Source organism: Stenella coeruleoalba (genome assembly GCF_951394435.1).
Source record: "Stenella coeruleoalba genome assembly, chromosome: 3".
Taxonomy (NCBI): domain Eukaryota; kingdom Metazoa; phylum Chordata; class Mammalia; order Artiodactyla; family Delphinidae; genus Stenella; species Stenella coeruleoalba.
In genome coordinates, this window is record NC_137148.1 from 127417757 (window position 1) to 127433547 (window position 15791).

Here is a 15791-nt window from a genome sequence, read left to right on the forward strand (position 1 = left end):
CCCCCCTATCTTTTTTTTTTTCTTTTTTCAGGGTTGGATCTCATCTTTATTGAACATTTTGATATTTTGCTCATCGTGCCTTCTATGCATTAGCTTTGATTTTTCTTTTTTTTTAAACATCTTTATTGGAGTATAATTGCTTTACAATGGTGTGTTAGTTTCTGCTGTATAACAAAGTGAATCACTTATACGTACACATATATCCCCATATCCCCTCCTTCTATCTAGAGAGTCAGGAGCAGGCAATTTCCGGTGCTTGAAGGAACCTGCTGTGTGATTAATCACGCTGTGGAGTTTTCAAAGCAGGCAGGCCTCTCTTCCTGTTGTGTCGGGGTCACGGGGCCTACTTGGCCTGGCCTTTTCAGGAGCTCTGTAGTTTGCGGGGGGCTTTTGGGAATCTCATGTGTGCCTGGGTGGAAGCATGAAAGAGGCCATGGGGCTCAGGGGCAGGGGTCCCCTGCAACCAGTGTCTCAGCCCTCACCATAGGGAGAGTAGAGAAAGCTTGCTCCCTACCTCCTGGGGTGAGGTTCCAAGAAGCTGCACTTGTTGCTCAAAGCCCACATCGTCGAGGGGATTGTAGGGGTTAGAGATAGTGCAGGGTTGCGAGAGGACTAAGAGATTATCTAGTCCTGTATATTTTGGGCCCAAGTGCTTGGAATAAGGTTTTCAAAGCGAGGAGGGGAAGGGCCCCGATTCAATGGTCTTATAGTCTGGGTGAAATTTTATTTCTTAAACATGTTCACTGCTAAGTAAGTAAGTAAATAAATAAACGAATCAGGAAATAAGCAAATAAATAAATCAGTAGTATTAGAGAATTGAGTCAGAGCAGCTAGCTGGGTTAAATTCCCCGGCCTTGGCAGTGTGACTTGGGGAAGTCACTTAACAGCTCTACTTAGCATATTTGTGGGGTCATTCGTTCATTCATTCATTCATGACAGACTTATTGAGGGCCTTCTTTGTGCCAAATACAGTGGTATGCACAAAGGATCACTAACACATGAACCCTGGATGCACCCACGTTCCGCAAACGAGCAGAAGACCAAGGCACTTCTACTCAGGCTGGAGTTCCAAGAGAGCCCACCAGGGGGCGGACTGGGATGGAATTCCTGAAAACTGCTGCAGATGCAACCTGGTGGTCAGTTCTCTGGTGTGTTTGATTTGGCCAATGGTGTTTCAAAGATGTGATTTAGCTGCGAACTTAGAAGATTTCACATAAACCCCCCGACTTAAGTCTTATCTTGGAAGGTCCGCTGCCCAGGGCCTGCATTCCTACCTGGCAGCTCTGGGCAGGAGCTGAGAAGCGGCAGCCCTTAGAGGAGCCTGTGCTTTCTGGTTTTCTCTGCTTATCCCCAACCCACTTCAATCATGTACCATATCTGCCGGGCCCCTCTGGGTGTTGGGGGTGTTTGAGATTGTGACCCTGGTGAAGGGCTTGGGTGCTGACTTATCTGCCCTTGAGGGAAGAAAGTTTATGCTAACGATCCTGGAGGATAACGGCCTTAGGAGCAAGGCACCTTGAGGTAAACAGGGGTGGGAGGTGGGCCCCCAAACAAACCTCACTGCATTTCCCAGACTGTTTTCTGTTTGCAGAGCGCTTTGAGAAGGGGACTTACAGGGTGGGGGACAGAGTGAGCAGATATTAGGAAGCTGTTACCAGCTGTCACATCCCTTGTTTGGTCTTGGACTTGAGCCAAAAGGAACAGTGAGGAAGGGCATCTGGAATCAAGAATTGATTAGGAGGTTGGCTGTGGGTCTTTGAAATAAGATTTTTGCAGGGGTGCTAGGAGGAAGGTCAGAGTCGCAGACTCCCAAGGAGGTCCTTAAGACTGTGCCTGCAGAAAACCTGCCCAGCAGTTAGAGATGGTTAGAGCCTCCTAAGGCATCAGTGGACAAAGGGAACTGGTCCGCTCTTGATGTAAGACATTAAGATCTCGTAGGATTGTGAGCTGAAAGAAACTTCCCAAATTGCTTCAGTTATGGTTTGTAAATTGGCTACCCCACAGGGCATATCTGGCTCCCAAACGTGTTTTGTTTGAATTTACATGTTTTAGGATCCAAGAAGTTTCACGTAAATCTTGATTTCTGGCTCTCGTTGGACTTTTGGATGGTCTGGCAACATGGGACCCACATTCCTGTAGGTTAACTACTCGCTGGGGCTAAGGAGGGGCCGCCCACTTTCGAGGGGACTGCTCCTCTATTTCTCCATAGTCTCTCCCTATCTCCTTATTAGGCATTTGAAATTGAGACTGTGATTGGGCAAGAGAGTTCCAAAATTATTTGTTAATCCAGGGGAAGCTTTCAGTGGATGGATGGTAGTTGGAAGCTTCTCATGTAAGACGAATGAAAGTGCAGCTGCTTGGGGGAGAAGCAAGGGTGGGCTTGCTCATCCCGTCCTCTGTTTCTCCCTTTTGGGACACAGGGTAAAAGCCTCAGAACTCCATGAAGCATAGTTTAAAAACCACAGAGACAGCCAACTCCATGCCTGCGGAGAGGAGACTGTGAGGCCCAGCAAAAGCAAGAGGCTTATCTAAGCTCAGAGAGTAATTTTGTGCCCGAAGCAAAACTTGAACCCATTTTTCCACATCCCACCTTAATCTCTTGTCCATTATACCGGAGCTAGCAAGTAGGTTTAATTCACGTACTGACTCTGGTAACCAGAGATACTGTTGAGTTGGACTCTCCGAGCCTTTGTTTGGTCTTGGAGAATTGACGAACAGTATCTGCCTCGGGTAGAGGAAAGAGTCATGGAATGCATACCCTGTATATATCATCTGCATACAATTCCATGCGGCTCGCTGCCACAATCTAGGAAAGCAGACCCCTGGGGCTCTGAAAGGCAAGTTTATCTACCTTTAAAATTGGGCCTGATCCTGGCATCGTATCCAGAGGTCCTCCCCATTAGCTTATCCAGGAAATCCGAGGGTGACATAGACTTGGGTGCGGAACGGGCCGCTTCAGCCTCCTTAGAAGCAGCAAGGCTAAGAAAGGAGAGAGAAAGCAGAGGGTTAATGACGGCCCTTTCTCACGCTGTGATCAGATCCCAGTCTTGCTCAGCCCCTGTCGCTTACCCAGCCATAAGAGCCACTAGAGAAATAGGTGATAGGAGTCCTTAATGAGGTAAGGCCCACGCTACCTTGTTTACCCAGCCTAAGTATTAGCCAGCGTGGGGTCCTGGCAGGCAGCCGAGTGTCTGATTGATGCTGAGAAGCTGCTGACTCTTTTAAGGCTGTATCTCTAAGGTTTAGGGCAATCACAGTTGGCTGCTGGTTTCCCTGGGAGAGGAGATTGAAGGGTTAACCTCCCACTAGGTCCAGCCCTGTGCTTTGGGTGCCTGTACTTTCATAGGTCCGTGCAACAGTGCAGCCAGAAAGAATGTTAGAGATCAAATAGTCCAGCCTTTCCCCAAAGTTTCTCTTCAGAATCAGTTACTGATTTTCTAAAAAAAGATGCCAAAGTCAAATGCATTTGGGAACACAAATTGAATCAGGCGTCTTTACCTCGGGTCTTCTCAGAACCTGCAGCAAGTCTAGATCCTGTACTTATGGGACTATCTCATATACTTTCAAAATTGCTCAGCTGGGGGCTTCCCTGGTGGCGCAGTGGTTGAGAGTCCGCCTGCCGATGCAGGGGACAGGGGTTCATGCCCTGGCCCGGGAAGATCCCACATGCCGCGGAGCGGCTGCGTCTGTCAGCCATGGCCGCTGAGCCTGCGCGTCCGGAGCCTGTGCTCCGCAACGGGAGAGGCCACAACACTGAGAGGCCAGCGTACAGCAAAAAAAAAAAAAAAAAAAATGCTCAGCTGGGAAAACTGAGGCACAGCTAGTAAAGGAACTGACATAGGTCCCAGAGTCAATCAGTGGCAGCTAGCCTCAGTGTATCAAGAGTTGGGGGATTTGAAATCCGACTGCCGGGGATGCTACACGTTGTTTCTGTCACCCCCCCCCCCCAACAAAGTAGTTATAGGTCTTCAGTTGTGCCACAGTAAGAATTATTGATATCTAAGAACAGCGGCCCTTCCCCTGCCACACTCTCAGAGGCATACAGATTCTTAGAACCGTCAAGACTGGAAGCTTAAGGGTTGAGGATCAATTATTTCTCAGTTGCTTTGGGCAACTGAGCTTCCCTGTCTTGAAATTATACCCAGGAGATAGCTGGAAGCTAGTGCAGCCCCGCTGTGCGTGCTGTAGGGCTGGTGCGTTGGAGGAAGTGCATGTATAGAGATGCCTGTGTGTGTCGCATAAAATGAGAGCTTCTGTCACCTAGCCAAGCAGGACGTCGTGTCCCTCAAGGGTTTGTACTGCCTGTCTTGTTCTTTGCCTCGGTTCCTTTTCTGATCTCAGAGTTGTAACTGTTTAAGTGATCCCCTCTAATGGGTGGCTCTCAAATCTCTCTCTCCACCCTGGCCTCTCCCTTAAGCCCCCTTTCTTCATTTGCAAACGCCTGGGGGCGGGGGGGGGGGGCGCGCGTGTCTATCTCGATGTCCTGCCAGGCCTCAAGTTCATTCCAAACCAAATGCCGCAGCTTCCGTCCCAAACTTGTTTCTCCAGACCACAGATGCCCAGGTGGCACCGACGTCATCTTCCCATTCTCTAGGACTAGACGCTTCAGAGCTGTCTAGTCTCTGTGTCCCCTCTCCTCTCGCGTCCCCTCACTCACGGGGGCCTTTCCTGTCTTGCACATGTTATGGCCATGCTACCTTGTCAGGTAGTTACTTGTGTTTGTGTTCCAAGACCAGCAATCGTGGTGGTTGTATTTATTGTTTGTTTATTTAATCTCCTACTGTGTCTACCACAGTGTGTCTCCCACATAACGTGCTCAGTGATTGCACAGTGAATGAACGAATGAATGATAGGCTACTTTAATTAATCAAATGTGCTGGTTAGTAGAAGTATTCATATATATACATACATGGACTAACAATTTTAAAATAATTAGACCATTATACCCACTAATGAAAAATAGTGAAATAATCTGTTATTCCTCTGAAGGTTCAGAGGTATTCCAGGATGATTTAGACACTCATGCTTAGTAATCTGAACGTTCCTTATTTATATCCTGAAGGGCTCGTTTTGATGAACAGAATGAGGGACAAATGCATTATCCTGTTTCTGTAGGTGTGAATATGGATATTTGTGAGTTTGTGTGATGTGGGTAGGTTTCTAGGTGTGATGTGTATGCACGTTATGTGAATAAATGGATGGATGTGTATGAATGTGTGTGGGGACTAGAGCATGCATGGGGGCATCTGTGGATGTACAGTGGATTGTGTTACAGAGATTCAGATACGCAAAAATGTGAAGACCTGTGTTCCTGTCAAAATATGTTGTTAAACGTGGTGTTTAGTGTGGGCATTTTTGTGTGTACATGTGGCATGTATGTGGACATGGGGTATAGCGTGTGAAAGTGTCAAATGCTTTCATGGCTGTATGTATGCGGTGGGGATATTATGTTTGTGTTACTGAAACGTACTGTCACATGTAATGGAGAATACTTCAAAAAGAGTGGAAAGAACAGGTGATTTGGAATCAATCCTGTCTCAGTCATTTACTAGCTGTGTGACCATGCGAAAATTACCTAGCCTCTCTGAACTTTGGTTGCCTGATATGTCAAAGAAGTTTTGCACAAGTAGTAACTGAGATAGCACAGGTAAAAAACACCAAGGATGGTTCGCCGTGTGTGTGTGTGTGCGTGTGTGTGTGTGTGTGTGTGTAGCAGTTGAGATTCAGGCTGGAGGTTCTTCTGGTCTCACTGCTGCTCTCAGCTGCACCATAGTCCCCACATGATGGGGAAGTCCTGCCAGATGCCTTCCATGGCCCACAGTTGGTACCACAGTCCCAGCCTTTTCTCCTTTCAGCACCACACCCATGGCTGCTATGTGGCTCTGGTGTGGCAAAGGGGACCACAGGCACGCAACTCGTGATTCATGACTTTGCTGCTGCTATGATTCACTTCTCAAACCACTCTAGGAGTGGCAGTTATGAAGCTTTCATAAGCTCCTGTTCTCTCTTATCCCCTCCTCTCAGATAGTAAGATTTGGGGACGTGGTACTCCCTCCCAGCAATTACTACAGCACAGCCATCTCTGGCCCTTAGGCCTCTTTAATAAGCCTGAATCCCATTAGGCAGTACAGTGAGAGAATGAATTCACCCCAAATTATCTGCTGCCATTTGCTATTAGCAAAATATGCCATTTAATATCTGAATACTCCACAAATCTGAAGCGTCATCTGGTTATTCTAGCTCACACATCTGCAGCAAGGTGTTTACAGTCTGGTCACCTGGCCATTGCCTCTTTAACAACCCTTGCATGGGGAGCTGAATTGGTGGGAATGGAGACTCCGAGAGGTTAAATAACTGGCCTCAGGTCACACAGCACTCTAATAAAAGGATTAGAACTCAAATTTTCATGTCCTGCCTCATCCAAATGCTACAATGTATAGGAAAAAACTTTTATAACCTGTGAAGGGTATAGATCATGATAGTAGCTATTATTACTACTTGTTTGTGAAGCTCGTCGTGTTGTTATCCAAGAAAATCAAAACACGTTTCCGACTGCCGGCAATCCCGACATACACAACTCTAATTTTCCCACATTTAAAAATGGGGAAGAAGTAGTTGTGACTTGTCGAACGGTCCTGTGTTTTGTCAGGTGATTCACAGCAGAATTCTTGGAAATTTTGAGATTCTCTAGTCTAGCCTCTCCCATGTAACGTGGACCAGTGGTTTCTTGGATATCATCATGTTCACAATTTTCACCCTGTTTCTGTACCACTTCTACTGTTAGTCACTTAAAAGTTTTCATTGAATTGTCTCACTTCTTTAAAAAAAAAAAAAGAAACTTACTTCACTCTTCACAAACGAAAAACCAGTATTACTTGCCATAATAGAGGACAGCCATAACAGTGAGTACAGTGAAAACCAAACAGAAAGAGAAGTGTTTAAAAATCCTAGTTATATACTGTTGCTGGCTGAAGTCCCGAACCCGAGGCCTCCCCTCAGTTCCAGAGGAAGATCAGCTAGTGTAAGAAAGGTGTTAGAGCATAGTAACACGTAACTGAGACTTTTCTTCCCGAGATAATGAGAAGGACTGAAATAATCATTCTACGTTATTATGTGTTGAACGACCTAAAATCATCCCCCCATCCCTTACTGCCCTAGTCCAAAATTTCTCTAATTCTTTTTCAGATAAATTCTCCATTTGAATGTCAAAATAGCCATGCCTTTCCACTTGATGGTCATTGTACATTTCTGGCTATATTTAGACAGCACATTTTGCACAGAATTATTTCCAGGGCCCTCTCAAGTAAATCTATGCTTTGCGCCTTTGTGCAGAGAAAATATGCATCCAGGGGCCCTTTGTGCACATTTGGAGCAACTGCCTCTGGTGAGCTGAAGACTTTGCTTATAGACAGTAAGGTACTGGACACGGAAGCTGGGAATGAGTCCGAGAAATGAAACACGTGATTGTTAGGATTTGCTGACCCTATAAAAGTATTTGGAAATGATGCAAGTTGTTTCAGGGATTACTGAAATGTCATGTGGTGAATCAGACTTGGCTTAGACAGATTTGATTACTAGTCATTTTCAGAAGGACCGTAAGGTCTCCCGGGACCAAGCATTCTGTCCCTCGCTGAGAGGGCTTATGGGGATGGCTGCACTGACTGGACAGAGCCTTGAACTGTCTGTCGCCTTTTAGTGGGGGCATTTGTCACACTAGGAGACTTTGGCACTTAAAGGACCATCAGCTTTCACTCCTAATGACAGAGACTGTGGAAGAGTCCAGGGGCCGGTTCCACAGTGGCACTGGAGGCAAGGTGACAAAGATGAGGGGGAGCTTCGAGACCTTTGGTGAATCACTTCCCTTTCCAGCTTTCAGTTTCCCAAGCTATGAAATGAGGGGATTAGAATAATCTCTAAGAGTCCTTCTGGCTCTAAACCATCCTTCTAGTAACCGTTAATATTCCCTCTTCTTGTTTTTTTTCTTCTTTATGCATCTGGTCTTGGGACCTGAATTTGTCTGGACCCCTTTGGGGGAGTATGATTGTGTTCGTGTCTTGCTTCCTCTCCATGCAGTCTCCACATTTCTCTCCAGTGGAACAGCTCATTTCTCAGGGATTTGCTGGAAGACCGGCCAGATCAATGCTCAGATTCTCATTCTCTAGTTGCAGCATCGTTTGGAAATAGGGAATCAATATGCAGCTGTCAATCTGAATTTCAAATGAGCTGGGGTTGGCAGTGAGGCTAGGGAGAAACAGTTTCAGTTAGACCCTTCATGACACCACGCACCCGAGTTCACCATGGGCAGAGAAGTCAGGAGGTCAGGGGTGGGAACAAGGGAGGAAGGACGAAGTGAGGGGCAGAAGAGGGACTCCGAGGCTGAGGATAGCCAAGGGAGGGGTGCATAGGGCTGGGGGAGGGAGTCGGAGGTGCAGAGTGAGAAGAGAAGGGAGGTAGGAAGGAGAGAGGAAGAGGCAAGTGGAGGTGTCTGAGGTGTGGCCAGTACTATAACCGAGGAAGTCTGTGAGCACAGAGGACGGGCACCCAACTGCACTTGGCGGGAGTGGGGTGGTCTCCAAGAAGCTTTGTGGCGAAAGTGGCTTTTACAGTAAAGTATGAAGGTTGGGTATGGAGAGTGTTTTGAGTAGAAGGAACAGCATGTATAAAGTCTAGAGGTGAGTGAGGACTTGGAGAATTAGGAGAAGTTTAGTGTGCGTGTGAGGAAGTGAAGGGGGAGTGAAGGAGAGAGAGAAAAAGGGCAAAGATGAGAGATGAGGATGGAACACTGAGTCTGCAAGGTTGGGAGTAGCCAGCGTTTGACCCCCTGTTCTATGTCCTTACGGTGCGTCTGAAAGTTAATGAAGATTGTGCCTCCTCAGTGCCTTTACAGGAAGAATAATCCATCTGGATTTCTCAGCTGTTCTCTGGTTAAATTGACTTGTGGCCTGGCCAAGCTTGGGAAATGCACTCTCCAAAGACACCTCCAAATGGTGGGTGTCCAACTTGGTTTCCAGGCAGTATGTCCTCTGACTTGGGCCAGAACATCCCCTTTGCCTTGGCAGGGAGGTAATATAATGAGCTGGTTTTTATTCCGTGCAGAAAGTATTGTACCAAGTCAACTAGTTGGATGTTGTTTGAAGGTCTCTTCTTCCATGAGCATCTACTTAAGACACAATTTCACTGTGGAATAGAGGGAAAAACATGAAGTTTGGGCTGGGAAACGGGGATATAGTCTCGGCTCTGTATCTAACTTCCTCTCTGGTCATGGGCTAATTCTTTTTCTTTTCTCAGATGGTTCCCAGTTTCTTCATCTGTGAAATGGAAGTGTTGGATCAGATCAGGCATGGTAAACAGTTTTCCTTTGAATGATTGCTCAGAGCTGGGTTCTGGGGCCTGACCCAGCTGGGAAGGGTCGCAGGATGGATTATCAGGCTCTGTCAAGGGCCTAGATTGTGGAGTGGGGGGCTCCTCTGATCTCCAGGGCTCCTCTTGCTCTACAGTCCTCTCATCCTTTAAATTTATTACACACCCACTATCTGAATAAGGCACTGTGGAGGAGAGGCAGATCAATGTGTCACTGCCCACAGACGAGGCCCTCTATGTGGACCGGGTTTGTGTCTGTCTCATTCAGTGCCTGACAGGTAGTAGCAATCAATGATCAAGTCTTCTTTTTTTCTTGGCCGTGCAGTGAGGCTTGTGGCATTTTAGTTCCCCGACCAGGGACTGAACCCAGGCCCTCAGCAGTGAGAGCACGGAGTCCTAACCCCTGGACCGCCAGGGAATTCCCAATGATCATTTGTTGATGAATAGCTTTTGTCCTCTTGTTGTTTATAGTTCAGCAGATAGACTAGGCTAGGCACGTATAAACAATTATAAGAGGTTGCCACCTAGCCTAGGGACATAATTGGAGTGCCATAGTGCTTCAGAGGAGGAAGGTAGTATTTGGGGGCCGGTGGGGACAGGAATCAGAATTTTTCTGAGTTTTATGAATTTTTGCCCCTGTGCACTTTTGGAAAGACCTGACATTTGTCAATGTCCACGTTGTGTATTTTGGGGGAGAAAGCTTTCTTCTGCCTGTAGGCTGTCCTTGTAAAGGAATGGAGAGATGGTGGGAGGGCTGGGTGTCCTAGACTCCTGGGAAGGAGTGGGGCTGGGTGACGCTGGCACTCTCTGGCCTTATGGGCTGAACCAGTTTCCTGTCCATGGCTCTGACACCGGGGGCTTGGGCCTTGCTGGTCACCGTCAGCTTTGCCTGGGTTGCATCCTCAGGTCAACAGCTGGCTTCCCCTGGCCAGCTGTGCCATTCTGATTTTATTTGATTGCAGTAAGGGGCTTAGGCTGGCCTGGGAGTGCTTGACATTTTATTAGTCTCACTTCATGATCTGCTAAGCACCCCTGGGAGCAGAATGTCACAGTTGGCATGCCCTGAGCCCACTTCTCCCCAAGGCCTTATGAAACAAGACACCCTTCTCCCTTCCTGTCCCACCTCCTACAGCTGTATCTGCCTCTTTTAAGGAACCGTTATCTGGGTAAGAAGCACAAGTATTTGAACATGATTCTCTCTGCAGTAAGATAAAATCTTGGATCTTTGGAGCTGAAAGGAACCTTGAGATTCCATCTTGTTCTTCCCCTGTCCCTAGGGAAGTCTGATTCTCTAGGAATGTCTCGTATTCCTTATCGTTGTCTCCAGAGTGTTCTTCTCCATAGCCTTCCCTCCACAAACAGAGAGGCATAGACATATATACACTACCAAACGTAAGGTAGATAGCTAGTGGGAAGCAGCCACATAGCACAGGGAGATCAGCTCGGTGCTTTGTGACCACCTAGAGGGGTGGGATAGGGAGGGTGGGAGGGAGGGAGACACAAGAGGGAAGAGATATGGGAACATATGTATATGTATAACTGATTCACTTTGTTATAAAGCAGAAACTAATACACCATTGTAAAGCAATTATACCCCAATAAAGATGTTAAAAAACAAAACAAAAAACTATTGCTGAAAAAAAAAAAAGTATCCCCACGAACTAGGGTGAGACGAATGAGGCTCCTGGCAAAATTTAAGGAGGCGCTCACTCTCAGGGTTGTGTACATTCCAGCCCTGCACCTGCGGAGACCTGAGAGTGAGCGCCTCCTTAAACTTTGTGCCCTGGGTGCCTCACTTGCTTCACCCCAGCCCTGGTCCTCCTAGAGCATCATAGCTCTTTAAACCCAGTCTATCTAGGGTAGAGTTTCCTGTAGATAATCAAGTGTGTTCTGGAGAGGGAGTGTCTACCACTCACAGCATCTCATTTTATTTTCAGAAAGCTTCATTTTAATTTTTCTTGTCCAGTGGCAAAAGACAACATTACATATTTTATCACAGTTTATCCTTTCAACAACCTGAGAGGTAGGGATGTCTGTCTCCATTTTACAGATAAGCAAATTAAGCCTTAAGGAACATGTGGCTTGATTGTGTAACTCTGGCGTACCACACTGCATTTGCTTAAACTATGTCGATGTTTCTCTTTTCTCACTTCCCTTCTTCTTACCCCCTGTGCATGTTTCAAGGCTGGAATCATGGCAGCCCTTGGTGTTTTCTGGTGCAAGCTCAACCTTCAGCTCTCTAACCTTCCTTTCCCCCAAATTGGGGCAATCATGTGTTATGTAGACAAGACCCCGAGAGCATGACTCAGGCAAGCTTCTTCCGTGTGGTTTTCATGAAGTACAGAGCCTGGCACATGGTCAGGGCTCAGTAAATACTTGTTCAATGGATGATTATACACCTGTCACTTCAGAGGAAGTGGAATTTAGCTGTGCGGGTACTTGGGATCAATGATGTGATTTGACTGGAGTCAAAAAGCCCTGAACTCTGGCCCTGATAGCTTTAATCAGTCCCTGGGGAAAACCCTGATGTCCTCTGGGAAAATCCAAGGCAAGAAAATAGAAGAAACCGTCCCATTTTCTTTTAGGAGCATCTACGGCCCTCCCACAGAATGACTCGGATCAGCGTCCAAGGTCAGGCCTATGTCTGTGCATCTCTCCTCCCTTAGGTCACTAATTATAATTCTGCAACAGCCATCGCACTTTGCCCTGACTGTCCCTGTGTATCTCACTTAGGGAAGTTTTCCTGTGCCTCTGACCTTCAGTGTCATTCTGCAATCTGGTTCCATGGTTAAAGAATTCTTGGCTTAGGGCTGTGGGCATCAAGTAGCCTCCCAGATGAGTTACAATGAGAGGAATTCGGGGCTGGCGGGGGGGATTCTTCAGAGGCTTGAGTGCTGAAGGACAGGCCTATGGGACTTGCTCTGCCTGAGTCTAAGCTCTTATCAGGCCTTGGGGAATCAGCGTGCATCCCACAAGTCGGACAGGAGAGCAAATGGCTCTCATTACCTTCAATGCAGTTTTCTTTTTAATCAGATAAATCTCCCTGGAAAAGTATGTCTTTGCAGAGAATGGAGCTCAGGGACTCTAGACAAAAAGTTTTGGGAAAAAATATTGCATTGATCAGCAGGTAATGGTCATTTTGTTGCAGAGACCCAGGAGTGTTAATATTGAGGAGAAATAGTAATATGATAAAAATAGATAAAGATGTGATATTAGCTAATGATAGTAATAGCTACTACTCACTAAGTACTTACTATGTGCTGGGTTCTTTACATATGTTACTGTATTTAATCTTCTCAACAATCCTATGATGATGACAGCATTACCTCCTTTTTGTGGATGGGGAAACTGATGCTTGCATTTTCGGAAATTTAGCTGAGGTCGTATAGCTTATAAGTGTCAGAGCCCAACAGTCTGCTGGTCTCTAAAGCCCACACTACTCTGTTGACTCTCCCAAATGATGGAGGTTTGCAGAGTCCCTCTGAGGAGCTGCTCTTGTTTATAATAGAAATGTTTGTATGATTCTTTGGAACTATGAGTGAGAACTCGTGGAGCTCTGGGAATTGGAAATTATGGATTGAGAACAATATGTTATTTGTGTGAAAGCGTGATCCCTTTCACACAAATAACACTTTCGGTTTACTTGGCGCTTCCAATTCATTTGATCCCCATGCCACCCCCATGACAGCATCTCCATGTACAGGTGATGACATTGAGGACCAACCGAAAGGTTAAGAGACCTTCTCAGAGTCTCAGATGGCAGAGACCTAACATGACCAGGGTCTGGGGCATCTTCTGCTTGACTGTTTGGCCAGTTCCAAGAGACGGGAAGGGGATGGATAAACCCTTCTTGACTATTTATTAAATTGTCACTCAGAATTTCTCTGTAGTCAACTTGTCTTTCATTTTATTTTTCTCTGTCTCAGTTCACCCATCTTTAAAATACCACCTGCCTTTATCAACTGCGGGTGTCATTTGAATGGCAAAAGGCCATGGTGCTTAAAGATGCTGTGGGAATAAATTCTTTCCCTTAGGCCAGTGAAATTTTTCATTCACTAGGTACGTTGAGATAATCATGTCGTTTGAGATGGCATTAATTTATTACTTCACTTATTTACTTATTTATCTCAAATAATTAGGAAGTGCCTACTGTATGTCAGAGACTGTGCTAGGTGACTGAGCAGAATATAAATAATAAAAATATAACAGCCCTTATTGAGTGGTTATAAAGTACCAGACCTTACACAAAGAGCTTTGTCTGCAATATTTAATCCTGAATATAATGCTTTGGGTTGGATATCGATACCCCCATTTTACTCATGAGGAAATTGAGGTTCATAGAGGTTAAATAACCTACCTAGGTACACCTGACCCCAGAGTCTTCTCTTAAAAGTAGCTCAGTAATAGATATGCCATAGCCTTTGTTTTCCAAGAACTCCCAAATTAATAGAGAGAGTGTGAAGACAAATAAGTACTTGAATATCTGAGCCTATTAGAAAAATATATCACTTCTCCCTCCGAGATCTATACTAGTTCAAACTTATAGCGGAAAATAAGCCAAGGTGCAATGAACCCATAGGAAATGCATCAGCAAAAGGGATCTGTTTGTCCCAGAGAAAAAAGAGGTTTTCATAAGGGTGAAGCTTGGACGTGTGTGGTCTTCAAGCATCCAGGAGACTGTGATTCAAAGGAGGCTGTTGAGAAAATAATAAATAATCTTCACTGGGCACTGAGGAAGAAATGACCTTAACTTGTAGAAAAAGCAACTTGGATTAAAATCTGCATCTGCCTTTAATAAACTGAGTGACTGATCTTCAGAAAGAGAATACTTTACTGTGAGTGGAGAGGATTTAGTTGAAGTGGGTATTTGTATGTAAATACAGAGTTTTACAGAAGCTCCGGGGCTCTAATAACTCTCTAAATAGCCCTCCTTGATTCCCCTGTATCCTCTAAGATAAAGAGCTGCAGCTATGCTCAGCGGGGTGGAACTTCTTTGTCTCACTCAGCAGGTTCCAACATCTTGGGGAAGAAGTGGGAAGAAGAGTCATAGAATTATGGGACCGGCACATCTTGTGCATTAAGAAAAGATGTTTTTTGAGCACCTGCTATAAATTAAAGACTGTATATTACGGCTCTGCAATGTCAGTAGGGACGATCATCTTTGTTTATAGATGAGGAAATTGACTCAGGGATTAACTAACAATGATAGCAATGGCTACCAATGATCAAACGCTTTCTGGGTGCCATGCAACAGTGCTAAGAACTTTCCCATACATGCTTTCTAATCCACCCAACCACTCTATGAGGTGGATACCATTTTCTTCTCTAGTTTTCACTTGAGGAAACCGAGGCTTGGAAAGTTTAAATGACATAATCAAGGTAATTTGGTGGCTGAGTTGATATATCAACCTAGTTGAGGTGGAATTTTGCCATATGTTTTGGAGCAGCTGTTCAAATGTGCTAATACAGCTCACTCAACTTTAATATATGCATTGTTTCAAGTTCCTGCTCCTCTGTGGTTTAGTATAAGCTCCTATAAGGAATACTTACTGAGGAGTGTTGAGGAGAAGACGTGTCAGTGAAGCCTGTGGGACTCAATGAGCTGAAAGCAAGGTAGGTGTACGATGAGGGAAGGACAAGTTGCCGTGGCTAGTGTCCCTTCCTGATTTTAGGAGGAAGGAGGGCTAATGGTGAAAGGATGGCAAGGGTCATTACTGAGACTTCTTTTCCTTCTGGGATTTCCTTCCTTTCTACCCTGTACCTTCAGGATCCTCCAGCAGGGTCACCTCCCTGTAGCTCATAGGAGGACAAAACGGGGGGCCCAGATTCCACTGCCCTCTGTTTCTTGTTGCACGGCTCAGAGGCAAATGGGACAAGCTGTGGCTGTAGAGTCAGAAGTCTTAGCTTTGGCTACTACCTCTTTCGATTCTTTCTTCTGTGATTGTGAGCATGTCCTTTAGTATACTGAAGCATCACTTTCCTCATCTATACAGTGTAGATCCCTCCTATCCTAACTTATAAATCACTATTTGAAATTATGTGGGACTTCCCTGGTGGTCCAGTGGTTAAGAATTCACACTTGCACTGCAGAGGGCGCGGGTTCGATCCCGGGTCGGGGGACTAAGTTCCCACATGATGTGCGGTATGGCCAAGGCGGCGGGGGGAAAGAAATCATGTTGAAGAGAGCATAAGATACTACACAAATAAGAACTCATTTCTGGATTGAAACAGGAGCATGGTCCAGGGTTAAGCACACGAATTCTGCCAGGCTCTGCTGTTTACTAGCTGTGTGGCTTCGGACAAGTTACTTATCCTGTCCGTCTTTGTTTCTGCATCTGTAAAATGGGTAGTAGTTGTTGCTGCTCACAGGTTGTGGTACAGAATAAATAATTCTTCTGCAGTGTTTCTTTGGTGCCTGGAACATTGTAAAT

The 15791-nt window shown here is 45.7% G+C and overlaps 2 protein-coding genes across 3 annotated transcripts in view; one reads left to right on the plus strand and one right to left on the minus strand.

Moving 5' to 3' along the window:
- The window catches only part of G3BP1 (G3BP stress granule assembly factor 1), a 1009408-nt gene that overhangs the window by 97975 nt on the left and 895642 nt on the right, over nt 1-15791 (plus strand). The gene's annotated exons all lie outside the window — the stretch shown is intronic.
- Nucleotides 1-15791, minus strand: part of GLRA1 (glycine receptor alpha 1) — an 82466-nt gene that overhangs the window by 46204 nt on the left and 20471 nt on the right. For both annotated transcript variants that reach the window (XM_079918414.1, XM_079918413.1), the window contains exon 2: nt 2852-2979. In XM_079918414.1, the coding sequence (XP_079774540.1) occupies nt 2852-2979 (128 nt within the window). The remainder of the gene's footprint in view (nt 1-2851; nt 2980-15791) is intronic.